This window comes from Bufo gargarizans, chromosome 7, assembly GCF_014858855.1.
Source record: "Bufo gargarizans isolate SCDJY-AF-19 chromosome 7, ASM1485885v1, whole genome shotgun sequence".
Lineage (NCBI taxonomy): Eukaryota > Metazoa > Chordata > Amphibia > Anura > Bufonidae > Bufo > Bufo gargarizans.
The window spans coordinates 182,019,278-182,037,400 of NC_058086.1; the positions used below are offsets into that span (position 1 = coordinate 182,019,278).

The 18,123-nt window shown below is 42.9% G+C and overlaps 1 protein-coding gene across 1 annotated transcript in view; it reads right to left on the reverse strand.

The window, feature by feature from the left end:
• LOC122944237 (voltage-dependent calcium channel subunit alpha-2/delta-3-like) overlaps positions 1-17,846 on the reverse strand; it is a 234,698-nt gene extending 216,852 nt beyond the window's left edge. Inside the window, exons 1-7 of the mRNA XM_044302472.1 lie at positions 17,787-17,846; positions 16,350-16,411; positions 15,700-15,767; positions 9,578-9,623; positions 9,392-9,489; positions 5,236-5,329; positions 4,037-4,132 (exon numbers count right to left, since the gene is read on the reverse strand). Coding sequence (XP_044158407.1) covers positions 4,037-4,132; positions 5,236-5,329; positions 9,392-9,489; positions 9,578-9,623; positions 15,700-15,767; positions 16,350-16,411; positions 17,787-17,846 — 524 coding nt within the window. The remainder of the gene's footprint in view (positions 1-4,036; positions 4,133-5,235; positions 5,330-9,391; positions 9,490-9,577; positions 9,624-15,699; positions 15,768-16,349; positions 16,412-17,786) is intronic.
• Positions 17,847-18,123: the final 277 nt, after the last annotated feature.

Consider the following 18,123-nt stretch of genomic DNA (forward strand, 5'->3'; position numbering starts at 1 on the left):
GCCACAGAGTAAGTAAATTAGGTGGATTTTCTGAATATTCTATGTATAATGCTATGGATTTTTGAATACCTTGTCTATATGACAAGGTATTCCGCTGTTTGAAGCAGAGACTGCTCTCATTCAAGCGCTTCTTACTCTTTAAGATTACACTGCGAATTGTTCTGAAAGTTTCGGATGCACAATACCTGAGCATAGGTCATCAATATGTACTGGCCAGTGGCGTAGCTAGAAATGACTGGGCCCCACAGAAAATTTTTGAATGGGTAATTTTTTCATAATCCCTTCCTTTCATGCCGCCCCCATTCCTGTGGCTAGTAAAGATCACTCTCTCAGACCAGGCCCGGCAGCTGTTCCATCCGTTTCCTACACTGTCTATCCTGTCACTGTACATTATTTCACTGTGTAATACTGTTAAGGGGGCCCTGACCAAATCTTTTAGTCCTCCTCCTCCTGTATAGGCCCCTTTTGGGTCAGGGCTCCAAAGCAGCAGCTTCCCCTGTTTCCCTTATAGCTACGCCCCTCCTGGTACTGGCTGCACAATTCCTTAAGTAATTATTATTTCTAAACTGAGGAAAATAAACTGTCAGATGAAATGCAGAATGTAAAAGTAAATTCCCCATTAAAAGTGCCCTATCTGACCCAGGAAGAAGTACAGCGGCGTCTTAAAAAGATAAAAATAGACAAACCGCGGGGATCAGATGGCATACACCCTTGTATACTAAGAGAATTAAGTAATGTCATAGACAGACCCTTATTTCTGATATTTAAGGACTCTATACTGACAGGGAGTGTTCCACAGGATTGGTGCATGGCAAATGTGGTGCCAATATTCAAAAAGGGGTAAAAAAGAGCCCAGAAATGATAGGCCGGTAAGTTTAGCACCTGTTATGGGTAAACTGTTTGAAGGTTTTCTAAGATATGCTACTGTATCTTAGAGAACCTCAATGAAAATAAGCAAATAACACAATATCAGCATGGATTTGTGAGGGATCGGTTATGTCAAACTAATTTAATCAGGTTCTAGATTTGACTACAGTGAGTCAATGGATGTCATATATCTGGACTTCTCCAAAGCATTTGACACTGTACGACAGAAAAGGTTAGTATATAAAATGAGAATGCTTGGACTGGGAGAAAATGTCTGCATGTGGGTAAGTAACTGGCTGAGGGATAGAAAACAGAGGGTGGTTATTAACGGTACATACTCAGATTGGGTCACTGTCACTAGTGGAGTACCTCAGGGGTCAGTATTGGGCCCTATTCTCTTCAATATATTTATTAATGATCTTGTAGAAGGCTTGCACAGTAAAATATAATTTTTTGCAGATGACACTAAACTGTGTAAAGTAATTAACAAGTAAGAGGACAGTATACTGCTACAGAGGGATCTGGATAGATTGGAGGCTTGGGCAGATGAGGTTTAACACTGACAAATGTAAGGTTATGCACATGGGAAGGAATAATGCAAGTCACCCGTACATACTAAATGGTGAAACACTGGGTAACACTGACATGGAAAAGGACCTAGGAATTTTAGTGAACAGCAAAATAAGCTGCAAAAATCTGTGTCAGGCAGCTGCTGCCAAGGCCAATAAGATAATGGGTTGCATCAAAAGGGGCATAGATGCCCTTGATGAGAACATAGTCCCACCACTTTACAAATCACTAGTCAGACCACACATGGAGTACTGTGTATAGATCTGGGCTCATGTAAACAAGGCAGACATAGCAGAGCTGGAGAGAGTTCAGAGGAGGTCAACAAAATAATAACTGGAATGGGGGGACTACAGGACCCAGAAAGATTATCAAAATTAGGATTATTCACTTTAGAAAAAAGATGATTAATGGACAAACTAATAACTATGTATAAATATATCAGGGGTCAGTACAGAGATCTCTCCCATCATCTATTTATCCCCAGGACTATGATGGGGGGGACATCCTCTGTGTCTAGGGAAAAGAAGGTTTGTACACAAATATAGAAGAGGATTCTTTACGGTAAGAGCAGTGAGAATATGGAACTCTATGCCTAAGGAGGTGGTGATGGTGAGTACAATAAAGGAATTCAAGAGGGGCCTGGATGTACTTCTGGAGTGTAGTAATATTACAGGTTATAGTGATTAGATTTCTGAAGAGGTTGTTGACTAAGGGAGTTATTCTGATTACTTGATTGAAGTCGGGAAGGAAATTTTCCCTTAAAATGAGGAAAATTGGCTACTTCCCAGTTTTTTTGCCTTCCTCTGGATCAACTTGCAGGATAACAGGCTGAACTGGATGGACAGATGTATTTTTTCAGACTTACAAACTATGCTACTATATTACTATGTGAGCCGATGCAGCCAACGACTGGCCTCAACAGGGATGTATCCCCAAGTGGCTTGTCACTGAGGGACACTGCACCACATAGTGGCCACATAAGACACAATGTAAATATATACTGCATAATAGACTTTCTAATGTATGGCTAGCTTCACATTAACCAAGCGCATCTGTCTTCCTCCTATTTCTTGTGTTGGAGGCATATAAATCATTTCTCTACATCTGCAGGAATGTGGCCCAATGACTTGCAGCAGATGGTAAGATAAGCCAAAGCAACACACCACAGAGCACTGCATTCAAAGCAGCTAAGCCAATTCTACAAACAACCATAACACAAAACTGCTGTGTTCTGAGCTCAAGGTCAGGGAGAATAAGCAATGCTTCAGTCTAAACTCAAGAACATAAAAACCAAACAAAGAAAGTAGGCATTAAACAAATTAGCTGGAGGGAATTCCACCACTGGGATGCAGAGCATCTGAAAGCTATAATCTCATACAGTTTAGGATCTACATTAGGGAATCCGCTCAGTATTTTTATACTGTCCCAGTTTAGCGATTCAGTTAGTTGGCAAGGGTTAGAACCTTATATTTACATATGTGTTGCTATTAAAGGGGCTGTTTCATATAACCTATTAAGAGAATGATGAATTACTAGAAGAGGGGATATGTTGTTCAGGGTCCTTATCTCAAGTACAGAGTGATTACAAAAAGCATTTCTCGTCCTGGAGGACCTGCCCTGTCCTGCATCACATGGGCAATCCATTGATATGAATGGGCACTGTGTAATCTAAAATTTACCCTATGGTGGCGCTTCAGAGAAACTGAGCACACACTCATAGATTTTCCCCAGGCAACAACTAATCATTGGGTAGCCCAACAGGGGTGAGGGAGGTCTTCTAACAAGCAAGGATTGTCCCCCCCAAAAAATAACTCCTTTAAAGGGGTTATCCAGGAAAATATATTTATGACTTATCCTCAGTTTAAGATCAGCTGTAGAAGAGTCTTTGAGCTCTGCAGCCTCTTCCTAGGCCAGTGACATCACTGTACATCGGTCACATGGCCAAGTTGCAGCTCAACACCATTCAAGTCAATGGGGCTGAGCTGCAATACCAAGAACTGCCACTATCAGATGTACAGCGCTGTCCTTGGAAAGCTGTTGGGAGCCTGCGCTCACCATAGCTTCAGTGAGCACAGTCCCGCACAATCACACAAAATGGAAGTTGATTTTACATTTCAGAGGAGAGAGAAGAAGGAATCTTCCACCAAAAAGCAATTATTTTTGGACAGTTATTTAATTAAGAAAAAACAGGCTCTTTGAAGCCACCGCCTACCATCTGTTTACCCATAGCAATGTACATCATTGTCACTTTGACATTACTAATGGTGTCTTGGTGTTAAAGAGCTTGAAAGGCTTGGAAACACTAGGAGACCCCAGGGTGTCAAACATGACTTTTCAGGGCAAAATGGGGAACCTTTACGTCGGACCGAATTTATTTGGACTGATTTGAATCGGATGGGTGATTCGAGAGAATCAGACCCAAGTCAAATTTCTGTATGGAGGACCCCTTTGTATTAACTCAAGAATAATTTACTAATACTGTATTTGAAAATGGATTCCACTTGAGGAATTAAAACATTCTTGATTCACTGTGATAGTAAATTAAGTTTTATCTACCATTTGCCCATCAACCATGAGGCAACCATTGGTCATTACTTACTTGTAAGTGAGCTGCTCTGGTCCCACAAAAAGATTCACACGAGTGAGTCCAGTGCGCGTTCCCAGGAAAGCAATCTCTACATCTTTGTCTGAATTTCTGGATGAAAATTCAGGAAACACAGAAAACTATTTAAGACGTATGTTCCTACTGCCATATTTGTGACAAATGGGTGGGTTGAATTACTGAACTAGATTTGCATCAATAGCTACTGGCCCAAGACTAATTTGTATATAAATAATTGCACTATAGAAGAAGGTTGAGTTGATAGATATGGACACAGGTGTTAACATACTAGGCACCATGTAAGACATGGCATGCTTATATATCTAACAGCAAGTTTGAATATCCTTGAATATCCATAATTCTGAAGTTCTTTTGTATTTTCTCCAACATTTGGAAAGATGGGGTACCAGAGGTGGCCGAATACAGTGCAACTAGGCATTCTTTTACAAGAGCTCTAATCCAACCCTGAAACTGAGGACTAATTGTCCTATCCTGCAGGTCTACCCATAAGAGCACAGAAAAATAGGGCCCTATAGGTGTTCAGTGTTAGGCCTCATGCACACGGACGTTGTTTGGGTCCGCATCCGAGCCGCCGTTTTTGCAGCTCGGATGCGGACCCATTTACTTCAATGGGGCCGCAAAAGATGCGGACAGCCCTCCATGTGCTGTCCGCATCCGTTGCTCCGTTCCGTGGTCCCGCAAAAAAAATGTAATATGTCATATTCTTGTCTGTTTTGCGGACAATAATAGGCATTTCTCCAGTGGGCCTCCCGTTCCGTTCTGTAAATTGCGGAAGGCACACGAGCGGCTTCTGTTTTTTGCGGACCCGCAGTTTGCGGACCGCAAAAAACGGAGCGGTCGTGTGCATGAGGCCTTAGACAGAGGATCCTTCGGCCCACCAGAGCAAAATATTTTTGTGGTATAACCCCTAATCAATAAAGATTTATATGTTTTGAATCAATAAAATGGACCCTAGGGGTAAGTGATCTCCAGAGACAGCTTCAAATGGGATTTTTCTCCAGGACCTTTGGTGCCCACTTTGGCTTCAGGGACTGGGCCAACTAGAAGATCCTCTGGTACTCTGATGGGCCAGTTTGGTAAATGTTAGTAATCTCATTGGCTTCACTTATGGATCTGAATGAATTTATATTGACTTTTATTGCTTCCATTGTGCCATACATGTTACACATACTCACTCCGATTTGTTTAGTGCCAGGCTGGTCCAGTAAGCTTCCAGTGGAGCACTGACCACCGCATCAAACAAAACCTCTTGTATAAGCTCCTTGTCACCTGCACCAGAAAGATACATAGTGAGCAACCAGAAACTATTTAAACCTATACCTAAGAGGGTAGAACAAGGTTAAAAATGAACAATCACTTCTGATCTACATATTTATTTCTTGGCACCGAAATGTCATGCCGCAAACAGAAAGCATTTTACAGTATACCATAGGAGGCAATATTCCAAACATCTCGATTTACTCATTATAGAGTATGAGCGCCATGCTATCAATGCTATCAATGAGGTTATTAATGGTTGTCTGAGGGATGTCAATCATCAATTACCAACCAATGATGTCCAACATGTGCTTGATGGGAGTCAAGTCTAGAGATGCTGCAGGCCATGGTAGCACATTAAGGCCATGCAGGCTGCTCACAGTATCAAGAGCAGCATGCAGCCTGGCATTGTCCTGCAGAAAAATGTCTCCTCTCACATTTTGGAGAAATGTCTATACCACTGGTTCCACAACCAAATCAATGTAATGCTGAGCCGAGCCGTTTGTGTTCTTAAAATAAAGACAAGAGGGGTCTGGTTACTGTACATTATGCCACCCTCTTACCATAGTGCAGGAAGTAGGACTGGTATGATGTTCTCTTGTTAAGGACTCTTTATTGCATTGCCCTTATTGTCTCCAGACTAATCTCTGGTTATCATTACATCCAATACAAAAGCAGGACTCATCGCTGAAGAGGAGAGAACTTCATTCCAACCTACATTGCCATCTTGCCGTGTACCATGGTAGTCTTTGAGAACCGTGGCATGAGCAGTGATCGTCAGTTCGCAGTGTTCGCCAACAAACACATGCAGGCTGCCATCTTTAGTATGGTTAGACTCACCGATCTGGCGATGCACAGGTAAGCCCTTATCTGTGCCTGTGCCGGGAGCCGGTCTGAAATCAAATGCAGTCACCGGGAGCAGGCAGTTCAGAGAACAGCCGCCGGGGGCCTTCATCGGGCTGTTCTCTGAACTGCCTGCTCCCGGTGACTGCATTTGATTTCAGACCAGCTCCTGGCACAGGCACAGGTAAGAGCTTACCTGTGCATCGCCGGACGGGTAAGTCTACCTTACTAAAGATGGCAGCCCGCATGTGTTCGCCTGCATGCAGCCCGAGGTCAATGTAACACCTGTAGCTGGACATCTGACTTGTAGCCCAGTGATGTGCAAACACCTTCTGATGGTTTGTGTAGATTGTTTGCCACCCTAGACTTGGGATGCGATGTCTAATTTCACTTGCAATATAGAATGGATCACTGTGCTGCATTCTTCTTATCTGATAATCCATCCATGCATAGGTTTTCCTCTCTGCATCTCTTGCTGTCATTTCAGTTCATAATTGTTCTCCCAATCACCAGGAGACTCAAACTGGAACGATAGGGAGAACTTGGCCTAGGTGCCAAGCGATCAGCCAGAGTGATAAACCAAGGTCTCTCAGTTCAAGGATTCCGTACCTTTCAGTTTGCAAAAAGTGGAGATAACCAGTGATGAGTGGCAGGAGCAATATTATAATTTGCGATATTTCGTGAATATTTGGGTAAATATTCATCATATATTCGCGAATTCAAGAATTTGTGATCTCCATTGTTTTCTTGATTGCGAAAATCGGCAATCAGAAAATTAGCGATACGAAAATTTGCGATCAACACTACTCCTAAAGTCAAAGATATTGCAGCCTTCTCATTGGCCCACAAGCAAGAAGCAGTGAGGGATCATGGGTACTGATGAAAAAAATCTAGAATATTCGCGATTATGAAGATATAGCACTATATTCTAGATATTCGCGATAAAAGTTTGCGATTAGAATTTTTACGATCAACAGTAGCGATAACTGGCAAGTCAACAAATTAGAAGTATTGCGCAATAATCCCACATGACTTGATCCGATATTTCAGGTTTTATGTGGCTAAAAAACGTTTTGTTTTCAGTCTGGCTTCTATGCCCCTCCCACATGCCACAGATTGGAGCTACAGTAGTTGCTTGAAAATTTGAACATCTGCAGATCTTAGCAACACCTGTTACTACCTCGATTTGCATAACCTTATGGCTTGTCCTTCTTGGTGTTGCAATTATATATACTGTATATATGTATATATACAGTACAGACCAAAAGTTTGGACACACCTTCTCATTCAAAGAGTTTTCTTTATTTTCATAACTATGAAAATTGTAGATTCACACTGAAGGCATCAAAACTATGAATTAACACATGTGGAATTATATACATAACAAAAAAGTGTGAAACAACTTAAAAAATATGTCATATTCTAGGTTCTTCAAAGTAGCCACCTTTTGCTTTGATTACTGCTTTGCACATTCTTGGCATTCTCTTGATGAGCTTCAAGAGGTAGTCATCTGAAATTGTCTTCCAACAGTTTTGAAGGAGTTCCCAGAAATGCTTAGCACTTGTTGGCCCCTTTGCCTTCGCTCTGCAGTCCAGCTCACCCCAAACCATCTCGATTGGGTATAGGTCCGGTGACTGTGGAGGCCAGGTCATCTGGCGCAGCACCCCATCACTCTCCGTCATGGTCAAATAGCCCTTACACAGCCTGGAGGTGTGTTTGGGGTCATTGTCCTTTTGAAAAATAAATGATGGTCTAACTAAAATGCTGTGGTAGCCATGCTGGTTCAGTATGCCTTCAATTTTGAATAAATCCCCAACAGTGTCACCAGCAAAGCACCCCCACACCATCACACCTCCTCCTCCATGCTTCACGGTGGGAACCAGGCATGTAGAGTCCATCCGTTCACCTTTTCTGCGTCGCACAAAGACACGGTGGTTGGAACCAAAGATCTCAAATTTGGACTCATCAGACCAAAGCACAGATTTCCACTAGTCTACTGTCCATTCCTTGTGTTCTTTAGCCCAAACAAATCTCTTCTGCTTGTTGCCTGTCCTTAGCAGTGGTTTCCTAGCAGATATTCTACCATGAAGGCCTGATTCACACAGTCTCCTCTTAACAGTTGTTCTAGAGATGTGTCTGCTGCTAGAACTCTGTGTGGCATTGACCTGGTCTCTAATCTGAGCTGCTGTTAACCTGCGATTTCTGAGGCTGGTGACTCTGATGAACTTATCCTCCGCAGCAGAGGTGACTCTTGGTCTTCCTTTCCTGGGGCGGTCCGCATGTGAGCCAGTTTCTTTGTAGCGCTTGATGGTTTTTGTGACTGCACTTGGGGACACTTTCAAAGTTTTCCCAATTTTTCGGACTGACTGACCTTCATTTCTTAAAGTAATGATGGCCACTCGTTTTTCTTTACTTAGCTGCTTTTTTCTTGCCATAATACAAATTCTAAAAGTCAATTCAGTAGGACTATCAGCTGTGTATCCACCTGACTTCTCCACAATGCAACTGATGGTCCCAACCCCATTTATAAGGCAAGAAATCTCACTTATTAAACCTGACAGGGCACACCTGTGAAGTGAAAACCATTTCAGGTGACTACCTCTTGAAGCTCATCAAGAGAATGCCAAGAGTGTGCAAAGCAGTAATCAAAGCAAAAGGTGGCTACTTTGAAGAACCTAGAATATGACATATTTTTAGTTGTTTCACACCTTTTTATTATGTATATCATTCCACATGTGTTAATTCATAGTTTTGATGCCTTCAGTGTGTATCTACAATTTTCATAGTCATGAAAATAAAGAAAACTCTTTGAATGATAAGGTGTGTCCAAACTTTTGGTCTGTACTGTATATATATATATATATATATATATATATACTGTATATATATATATATATATATATATATATATGTACACGTACACCTATATATTCTACCTGTAATTGTAACCCTGTCTGTAATGATAATATAACGAGATGACTACTGAAAAGGCATTTCATCTTCTAATGACACATTCCCTTTAAAGCAATGGGTATTTCTCTTTAGCATTATCTATGGTTATAAAAGACTAAAAAAATAAATAAAGACTGCTGATTTTTTTTCCACATTAGTGCATGATGTGGCCTACTAGGACCACCAAGCAGATCTGTACCATAGAAGGAGCAGAATACAGGCAAGTAATTGTCAGTATAGAGTACAACCCTGATTTCCAATTTAATAATTAGCACTTACATTCTAATAATGGCTCTTTTCCTGTGAGGTATTTTTTAATAGCTTTCAGCTGTGTGAGGTGCCGATGTTCTGGGTGCAAGTCAGTATTGCAGTAGGTCCTAGAAATAAGAAGCAGTTAGTTGTCCTTCAGCATTTTGCATACTGTGTATTAATCAGCTTCTGGTTTAATACAGCTACTATACTTACCACTCATCGGCTAAGGAAACATCGGGATGTTCTAAATCATGTAAACCTGGAAAATGCAAACCGGTCAGAAGACTATCAATAATCTTTATCATACATGTTGACATGACCAAGGTGAAATGGTGCTTTCAAGGTCAGATGCATCAAATACATCATGGAAACAAAAAAAGAGTTGCAGTAGAGGGGTCATGGGAGTTTATTCTAAAACACTAGAAGGAGAGTCAGAAAAGGAACCTCTAGGTAGTCAAAAAGTATAGAGAGATGAGGATAAAGGAGGACACGTGTGCAGAACCCCGGATAGGGGACGCTACAAATTGACACCTTGTCATTGTTGCTTATGGCTAACTTTCCATGTTCCTATTTAATATATGTCCTCCTTACTAACTATTGTATTTATATTAACTTATATTGCATTTGATACTAATTGCCTGGTATCCTGCAGGTGACGTAGGTCTGGCAGAGTCCTAGTGACAAGGCATTATCTGCTTCCCATCAAGGCAGAGTTTTTTTAGGAAGTTGAGTTGAAGTTGGAGTCCTAAGGGACAAGACATGGCACAGCGAGGGGATGTATTTCCCCCTCTCCTGCTGCAGGAGCCCAGGAAGAAGCTTCTAGATCACAACGCTCTTTGCTTTTGACTGAAGTATAGACTTCATTTACATGAGAGGGAAAGCGGGCAAGAAACAGATAACACACTTAAGCCATATAGGAACCAAGAGAAGCATTTGGACCAACCGCCACCACCTTGCACCCTGCTGGTACCGAGTGAATTCCAACCAAGTAAAGAAACATTTAAACTATGTTAAAGTTTCCCAGTCTAGACTTGTCTACTTAAACTCAATTATTGCAGCGAACCACCCCCACCCCCAGGGAGCGACAGCCTGGAATAGGACCACCATGACACAAGGACAGTACACTAGAACATATTATACTACTCGCAGAATATACTGTGGCGTACTCATGATTATGTCTTCACTGCCTGGCCCTGTCAATTAAAGTGCAGAAGGAGCGGCAGTTGCAGAGAGAGCAGAGCCTCTAGGTATAATGGCAATGACAACATTTCTTATAGAACTCAATTTGCATATTTTAAAACTAGTAATGGACGAACATCAGCCGGGACGATCAAATGTTCGCGAACCGCACGCTCGCAGCAGGCCCCATTCACTTTAATGGCAGGCGAACCAGAAAAACCTTCAGGTCATATTTGCAGCCACCAAATACTAGAAGTGCACAAATAGTCCCACAACATGGACAGTGACATACCAGAGGGGGATCATTGGCAAAAATTCCCACAAAAAATATGTATTTTAATTAGGGGCCATTTTTATGCGTCTTAAATGGAAACTCTCAAAAGTGTGCCCTGCTGGAGCATAATTTTTTTTTATTTTAGGCCACGGGAGTACAGGCCCCAAAAATTATGCATTCACCTGACAGAAAAGAACTTGTGATTATATGGCTGGAGGTACATTAGGCGGTCACTGGATAAACAGTACAGGCCCCAAAAATTTGGCATTAAAGTATAACTCATATATTTTTTTTGAGGAGTATTGGATTGTGGTGATTAATATCTCCTTGGTGGCCCTATTTCAACTTTTCACTGTGTATTCAATTACCCCTTAATTCCACAGTTTTGTTCCCTGTACTGCCTACTTTTACCTGTGCTTAAAATCGGGTTGCTATACAGGTCCGTCTATGTGTTGAAAGACGGAGGACGCAGAAGCACGCAGCGTGCAAGGTCAGATTACTGACAGCCAGGGACTGTAAGTAAATGATTAAAGCCAGGTCCTCCCCAGCAGCTGATAACAGTGCCTGGGCTGTGTGCACTTCTCCCTGTCCCTGCGCTTGGCAGACGCTCCCTCACTCAGCAGAGCTGGAGAATGCAGAGTTGAAGCAGCGCAGAGCAGAGAAGGGAGATCTGCCGTCTGCTCAGTGTATAAATGAAAGCAACATGTGGTAAGAGGACCCCTTTGTGCTGCAGGAGATTAACCCTTTAGGGCAGGGCTGTGGTTACTGACACTTTTGGGGGGCTATTGTTACTGGCTAGTGAGGGCAGGCGGGATTAGCCTCAGGGTGAGGGCAGTGGCAGCCATCTTAACTGATTAGTGAGATTGCAGTTTTATGCAGACTGGTTGCTAAGGGCTGAATCTTATTAAATATGGGGTAAGTCAGTCTAATAGTAACTGATTCTGGAATATCATGTTATTAGTAACTACATGTATGAAAATTTAAATTAGGGTCTAAGTGTGACAGTTATCCTTTAACCTGACAGAAAAGAACTTGTGATTATGGTGCTGGAGGTACATTAGGAGGTCACTGGATAAAAATCTAACTGTAGGCCAGTACAGGCCGCAAAAATTAGGCATTCACCTGACAGAAAAGAACTTGTGATTATGTGGTGTCATAAATTCTTAAAATCATGACCTGGTGAGGTACATTAGGCAGTCACTGGATACAAATTTTACTGTAGTCCACTGGAGTAGAGACCCCAAAAATTTGGCATTCACCTGACAGAAAAGGCCTTTTATGCCGCTGTATATACATAAGACAAGGACCATTCTTTGTTTTGGGTGGTGGCGGATATGTGTGGGCTGGCATTAGGAAATTCAATTACACGTGGTCGTCGCAGGTGTTGAATCCCTTCGAGATCCATGCCTCATTCATTTTTAGAAATGTGAGGTAGTCCACACTGTCATGAGCTAGGTGAGTGTGCTTATCGGTCACGATCCCCCCTGCTGCGCTGAACGTCCTTTCGGACAGGACACTCGACGAGGGGAAAGCCAAGAGTTCCATGGCAAATTCTAATAGCTCTAGCCACAGGTTAAGCCTGCACACCCAGTAGTCCAAGGGTTTCTCGCTTCTCAGAGCGTCCACATCAGCCGTTAACCCAAAGTAGTCAGACACCTGTCAGTCTAGGCGTTCCCTGAGGCTGGAACCGGACGGTGGCTGTCGATGGGTTGGTTGCAAGAATGATCTCATATCCGAAGTGACCAACACATCTTCAAACCGCCCTCTTCTTGCAGGCGCAGTAGGATTGGTACCCGCACCTGTTTCGCTGTGGGAGGAAATTCCTCTGTCAGCACCCGCAACAGCAGAATGCAGCATCTGTCGCAGCAAGGGCTGGAAATGTAGCATTCTGCCAGCCCTCTGTGATGCTGGTAACATGTCCACCATTTTGTTTGTACCGGGGGTCTAAGTATGTTGCCACCCAGTACTGGTCCTTGCCCTTTATGCTTTTAATACGGGAGTCCCTCTTCAAACACTGGAGCATGAAGGCCCCCATTTGCACTAAATTGGAAATGGTGGAGCGCACTGGCTCCTGCTCATCGCCCAGGAGAATGTCGTCCTCGGTCTCCTCCCCAGAGCCACGGACAACACCAGGGATCCCTGAAATGTTTAGAGCCTGCTCTTCTTGCTTCTCCTCCTCCTCCCCCCAGCCACCATCCTCCTCTGACTCCTCTTCAGACTCCTGCTGACTTGTCTCAGATGGAGTAGCCCCCCTCGGAATTGATCCAGCATTGCGACTTGCTCATCTTCCAGCTCCTGCTCCTTAACGGCTTGATCAATGACATGATGCAATGCAATCTCCAGAAAGAAGGAGTAAGGTATGATGTCACTGATGGCGCCCTGGCTGCGACTGACCAGTTTGGTGATCTCATCAAATGGCCGCAGAAGTCTGCATGCGTCACGCATGAGCAGCCACTGGCGCGGTAAAAAGAAACCAAGCTCCCCAGAACCTTTCCTGCTGCAGAGTTCGTACAGGTAGTTGTTAACAGCACATTGCTACTGGAGCAGCTTATCAAGCATATACAAGATAGAGTTCTAGTGCATTGGGCTGTCACAAATCAGATGTCTGACGAGCAGGTGGTGGCACCGCTGAATGTCAGCAAGGCGAGCCATGGCCGTGTAAGATCTTCCAAAATGGCCAGAGAGTTTCCTGGCCTGCCGCAAGACGTCCTGGACACTGGGGTATTTGGCAACTAATCAATGCACGACTAAGTTCAGGATGTGTGCCATGCATGGCATGTGTGTCATTTTGGCCTGTTTCTGCGTGCTCAGCAGATTGGCACCGCTGTCGCACACCACTTTACCAACTGTCAAATTAAGCGGGGTTAGCCACTGATCGGCCTGTGACCCCAGAGCTAAAAGCAGTGGAGGACCGGTGTGGCTCTTAGCTTCAGGGCACAACAGCCACTCCGTCCCTATTGACTATAATGGGGACGGGGTGGAGCACCGGCGCAGCACGGCAGTTCGCGGTGAGAGGCCGCCGGACTAAAAAGTTGGACATTGGTCAACAGTTATATCACAGCTGTCAATCAGTATTTTGTGGAAGCAGGTATATCACACCCCTCAATCAGTTTTTTGTGGGCAACAGGTATATCACACCCGTTGCAAATAGTTTTTCCAATAGCGCTTATCCCTCTATATAGCTGCGCTATCGCAGCATAACCGCACACAACTGCTGCACAATACAAATGCACTATAATATACTTTCTATGTTACATAGTATATTATAAGTATATCACACCCCTCAGTATATCACACCTATCGAGAGCACACTAATACCCATCAATTAAAAGGACTTTTTGGGCTCTATTAGCTAGCGTTTGGTGTCCCTAACAGCCTGTCCCTGCTCCACACAGCAACCTCTCCCTACACTGGTTCTGTTATATGGTGGGGGGGTGTCCATGTGCTGAAATGTCTCAATTGGCTGTTCTGTCCCACCTGATGGATGTGTCATGGGTCAAAGTTCGGCGCAATGCAAAAGAATATGGGGCCAGCGGACATCGCCATATGTTTGCATTTCCGTCGAATCGCGAACGCGAAAAATTTGCTGCAAAACGACTGCCGGGCAAACTGCAAGGCCATCTCTAATTGAAACATAATTTTTCTCAGGAATGCAGACACATATGAACATGGGACCAACACAGATGCCTTCAGCTGCCAAGCTCAGGCTACTTTCACACTTGCGTTCGGGGCTCCGCTTGTGAGCTCCGTTTGAAGGCTCTCACAAGCGTCCCCGAACGGATCTGTCCAGCCCTAATGCATTCTGAGTGGATGCGGATCCGCTCAGAATGCATCAGTCTGGCAGCATTTGGCCTCCGCTCCGCTCAGCAGGCGGACACCTGAACGCTGCTTGCAGCGTTCGGGTGACCGCCTGGCCGTGCGGAGGCAAACGGATCCGTCCAGACTTACAATGTAAGTCAATGGGGACGGATCCGTTTGAAGTTGACACAGTATGGCTCAATTTACAAACGGATCCGCCCACCATTGACTTTCAATGTAAAGTCAAAACGGATCCGTTTGCACTATCATGAACAAATCATGAACGGATCATGGTAATGCAAACGGATCCGTTCTGAACGGATCTAAGCGTTTGCATTATAGGAGCGGATCCGTCTGTGCAGACACCAGACGGATCCGCTCCGAACGCAAGTGTGAAAGTAGCCTCACATGCAACAGGTCAGCCAGTGTCATAGGGACAAATCTGCGGACAGATGCCCTTTAATCTCAAAAGTAGTAGTAGGTCAGTGCAGTATATCGTCACGAAAGAAAAGCTGTGGAGAGAAATGTAGATGGGCAGCTGCAAGGGTCACAATGCTCTCATAGCCCATATCTGAATGGAAGAGACTGCTGAGCTGTATAGGAGATGGTACTCTATCACTACCACTACTTACATAGGTAGTGGTGCGTGTAGGAGTACATATCCAGTTACAGCCTACCTATAGTCCAAGTAGATTAAAGCTGAATATTCATGCATTGTATGACACCAGAGAACAGGTGCATTCATAGAAGTGCACAAAAAACACAATGTGGTGTGAAAGCACCCACCCTCTGGGAAGCGGGGGACTCCAATGAAGGAAGATGTAACTGCCCTGTTATCACTGGCTACTAGTGCTACATGAATGGGTCACTTAAGAAAACAGTATTAAATGGGCTTTAATTGGCAAGCAAGAGACGTTGTGTTGGGGGCCTAAGGTAAACTTTGGCAAGACGGACTGTGAGCTCTTACTGTCCCATGATATTCCTATTTTTATCTTTTCTTTCCCTCCCAGATCATAACACCCTGTATTCCATGGTACTATCACAGTTCATATTAAACAAGCCACATCACATCATTTGGCCTCACCTTCTTCTACTGTGACATTTCCTCTGAAGAAATATTTGCCATGTCCTCTTGAAAGAACCACTCCTAAGCTGAAAGAGAAAAAGTCAATCTGGGCAAAGGAAATTGCAATCTATATGTGTGTTTTTGGGGTCCTATGAGATCTGTGTATGCCCCTGTCAGTAATACTGAAATTTTTCATACTTGCATGGCATCAGTGTTGGGCTCTAGGACCCAATTTGATGATATCATTGTCATTCACTACTTTATATGATATATATATATATATATATATATATATATATATATACTATTTGTTGTGTATGCATGCTTGATAAAGGCTAATAGCCAAAATGTTGCATCTGGAATATGGACACCTGAGAGCTGCCTCCATTCTTCCTTTTTACTATGCTACACTGTATCAGTGTAGGTAAAATAGATTGGTCTAGAGTCCGTTCTCTTAGCTCACAGAGCATTGTCTATACTGGATACAATTGCAATCTCTCAGTATGAGGTCTGTACCAGTTTTCAGGATGTGAATAGGTATGATCCAGTGATCTTGTAAATGCCATGGAATTGAAAGACAAATTTTTTAGAATGTTACATAACACTTTGTTAGACGATGAGAAAAGGTAATCTTTCAAACTAAACACACATTTCTCTCAGATACATACCTAAATGGGGTGCCCTTGATGTCTGTGTAGTAGTAGTCGTTTGTCATCACCAAGACTCGTTTCTTCAAAGAAAAGGAAAAGAACAAAGAGAGAAATATATTACTTCATGCATGTGAGTAACAATGAGTACAATGGGGCATAGATATATATTTGACCTTCAATTTTTATCTAGAATTGCTTTAAGTGGCACAAACGTAGGTAAAACTGTAGGTAATTCAAGGGAACCTGTTACATTGAACATGTTGTCTTATCTGTAGGCAACAAGTTATAGAGCAGGAGGAGCTTTTGTATCCACTGTAGTTTTATGGGAAAATATTCAGTAAAACTTGTAATTTACTCATTTATATCTGTGCTCAATCTGGACTTTGAAGTCCAGGAGGCGGTCCTATGTGTGATTGGCAGCTATGTCTGTATACACAGTCACTGATAGGACCGCCTCCTTTACTTCAAAGCCCAGAACGAACAGGAATTTAAATGAATAAAATTCAAGTTTTACTGAATTGTTTTGCAAAAAATATATCACTCTGCTCAGCTCCCCCTGCTCTATAACAGGCTGCCTGCAGATTCATTTGTATTTTAATGGTGAAAGGTTCCCTTTAAATACTATGTTTAATCATGCATATGCCTAAAGGTATTTACTTAGGTATAGAATGAAATGCATAGCAATAAAGGCCAGCAGTAACCTGCAAAGCCATGACATTAATTAGGGAAAAAAATACTACGGGTATAAAAGACTACGGGGGACATTCAACATGTCCTCTGTGCCAGAAAACTGGAGTTAAAAAGTTGAAAACTTTGGCACATGCCTAGCTTGTGCTAAACTTTCCAACTTTTGGGGGTTTTAAGCTCTGCTTGAAATTTTTCCAAAAAGTGGATGGAGTAGGGGCTGGGAGTGGACATATCTGACCTAATGCATTTATTATAATGTATGCCTTGCTGGTGTATGGACCTGCACACCTGTGCCACCATTAGTAAGAGGCATGCTCCTCTTTATTATAATGGTGGTGCATCTAATGCCAACTTGGGATAACTAAATACCCGCATGAAAAACACCGGTCTTAATAAATGTCCCCCCTATTTGTTTGAGAAGACCACCATTCTAAACCAGATTTTTCTGTGACAGATATCTAGATGTTCCTCCTCCTTAAACCACTGTAGTTAAATGGAATATAATGGCATATAATAGAAGAAAAGTTCCAACCTTGCAACATTATGATTTATGACCAGTCAGAGCCAAAAGTTCTTTCATTCTGTAAACGTAACAAATGGTTTACACAATGGGCCCAAGAGTAAACCATTTTATGCCAAGTCCACAGACTGTTGGCCAAATATAAAAGTTAGAAAAACTGATGGATAACTTTTATAAAGGGAGGGGCACAGTTCAGCGTGTGTAGACCCGTATGAGCCCTCATACAGTATGTATATGGAAAACCTTACCCCTTTGTCCACTGTCTTCTTTACTTCCATAGAAAATTTTCCAGTTTTTCGATTTACCATTGCATTTCTCAGCTAGAAATAAAAAAAAAATGAGGATTCCATGATCACATTTGACTTAATAAACTGTGTAAAGGAATATGAGCCGGGATGATTATGTAACAAAAATGTGCAAACTCAAACCATACATTCCTGCTGCCAGTAACTAAATCAATATCAACTCCGTGGAGTCAAATGATGATTTGGAAAGGAAACGAGAGCCTCGGTAACATTTATTGGGGACACCCAAGTAGCGGAGTTATGGAACCCCATCACCTCATTGCTGAGCGCCTGTAATCTC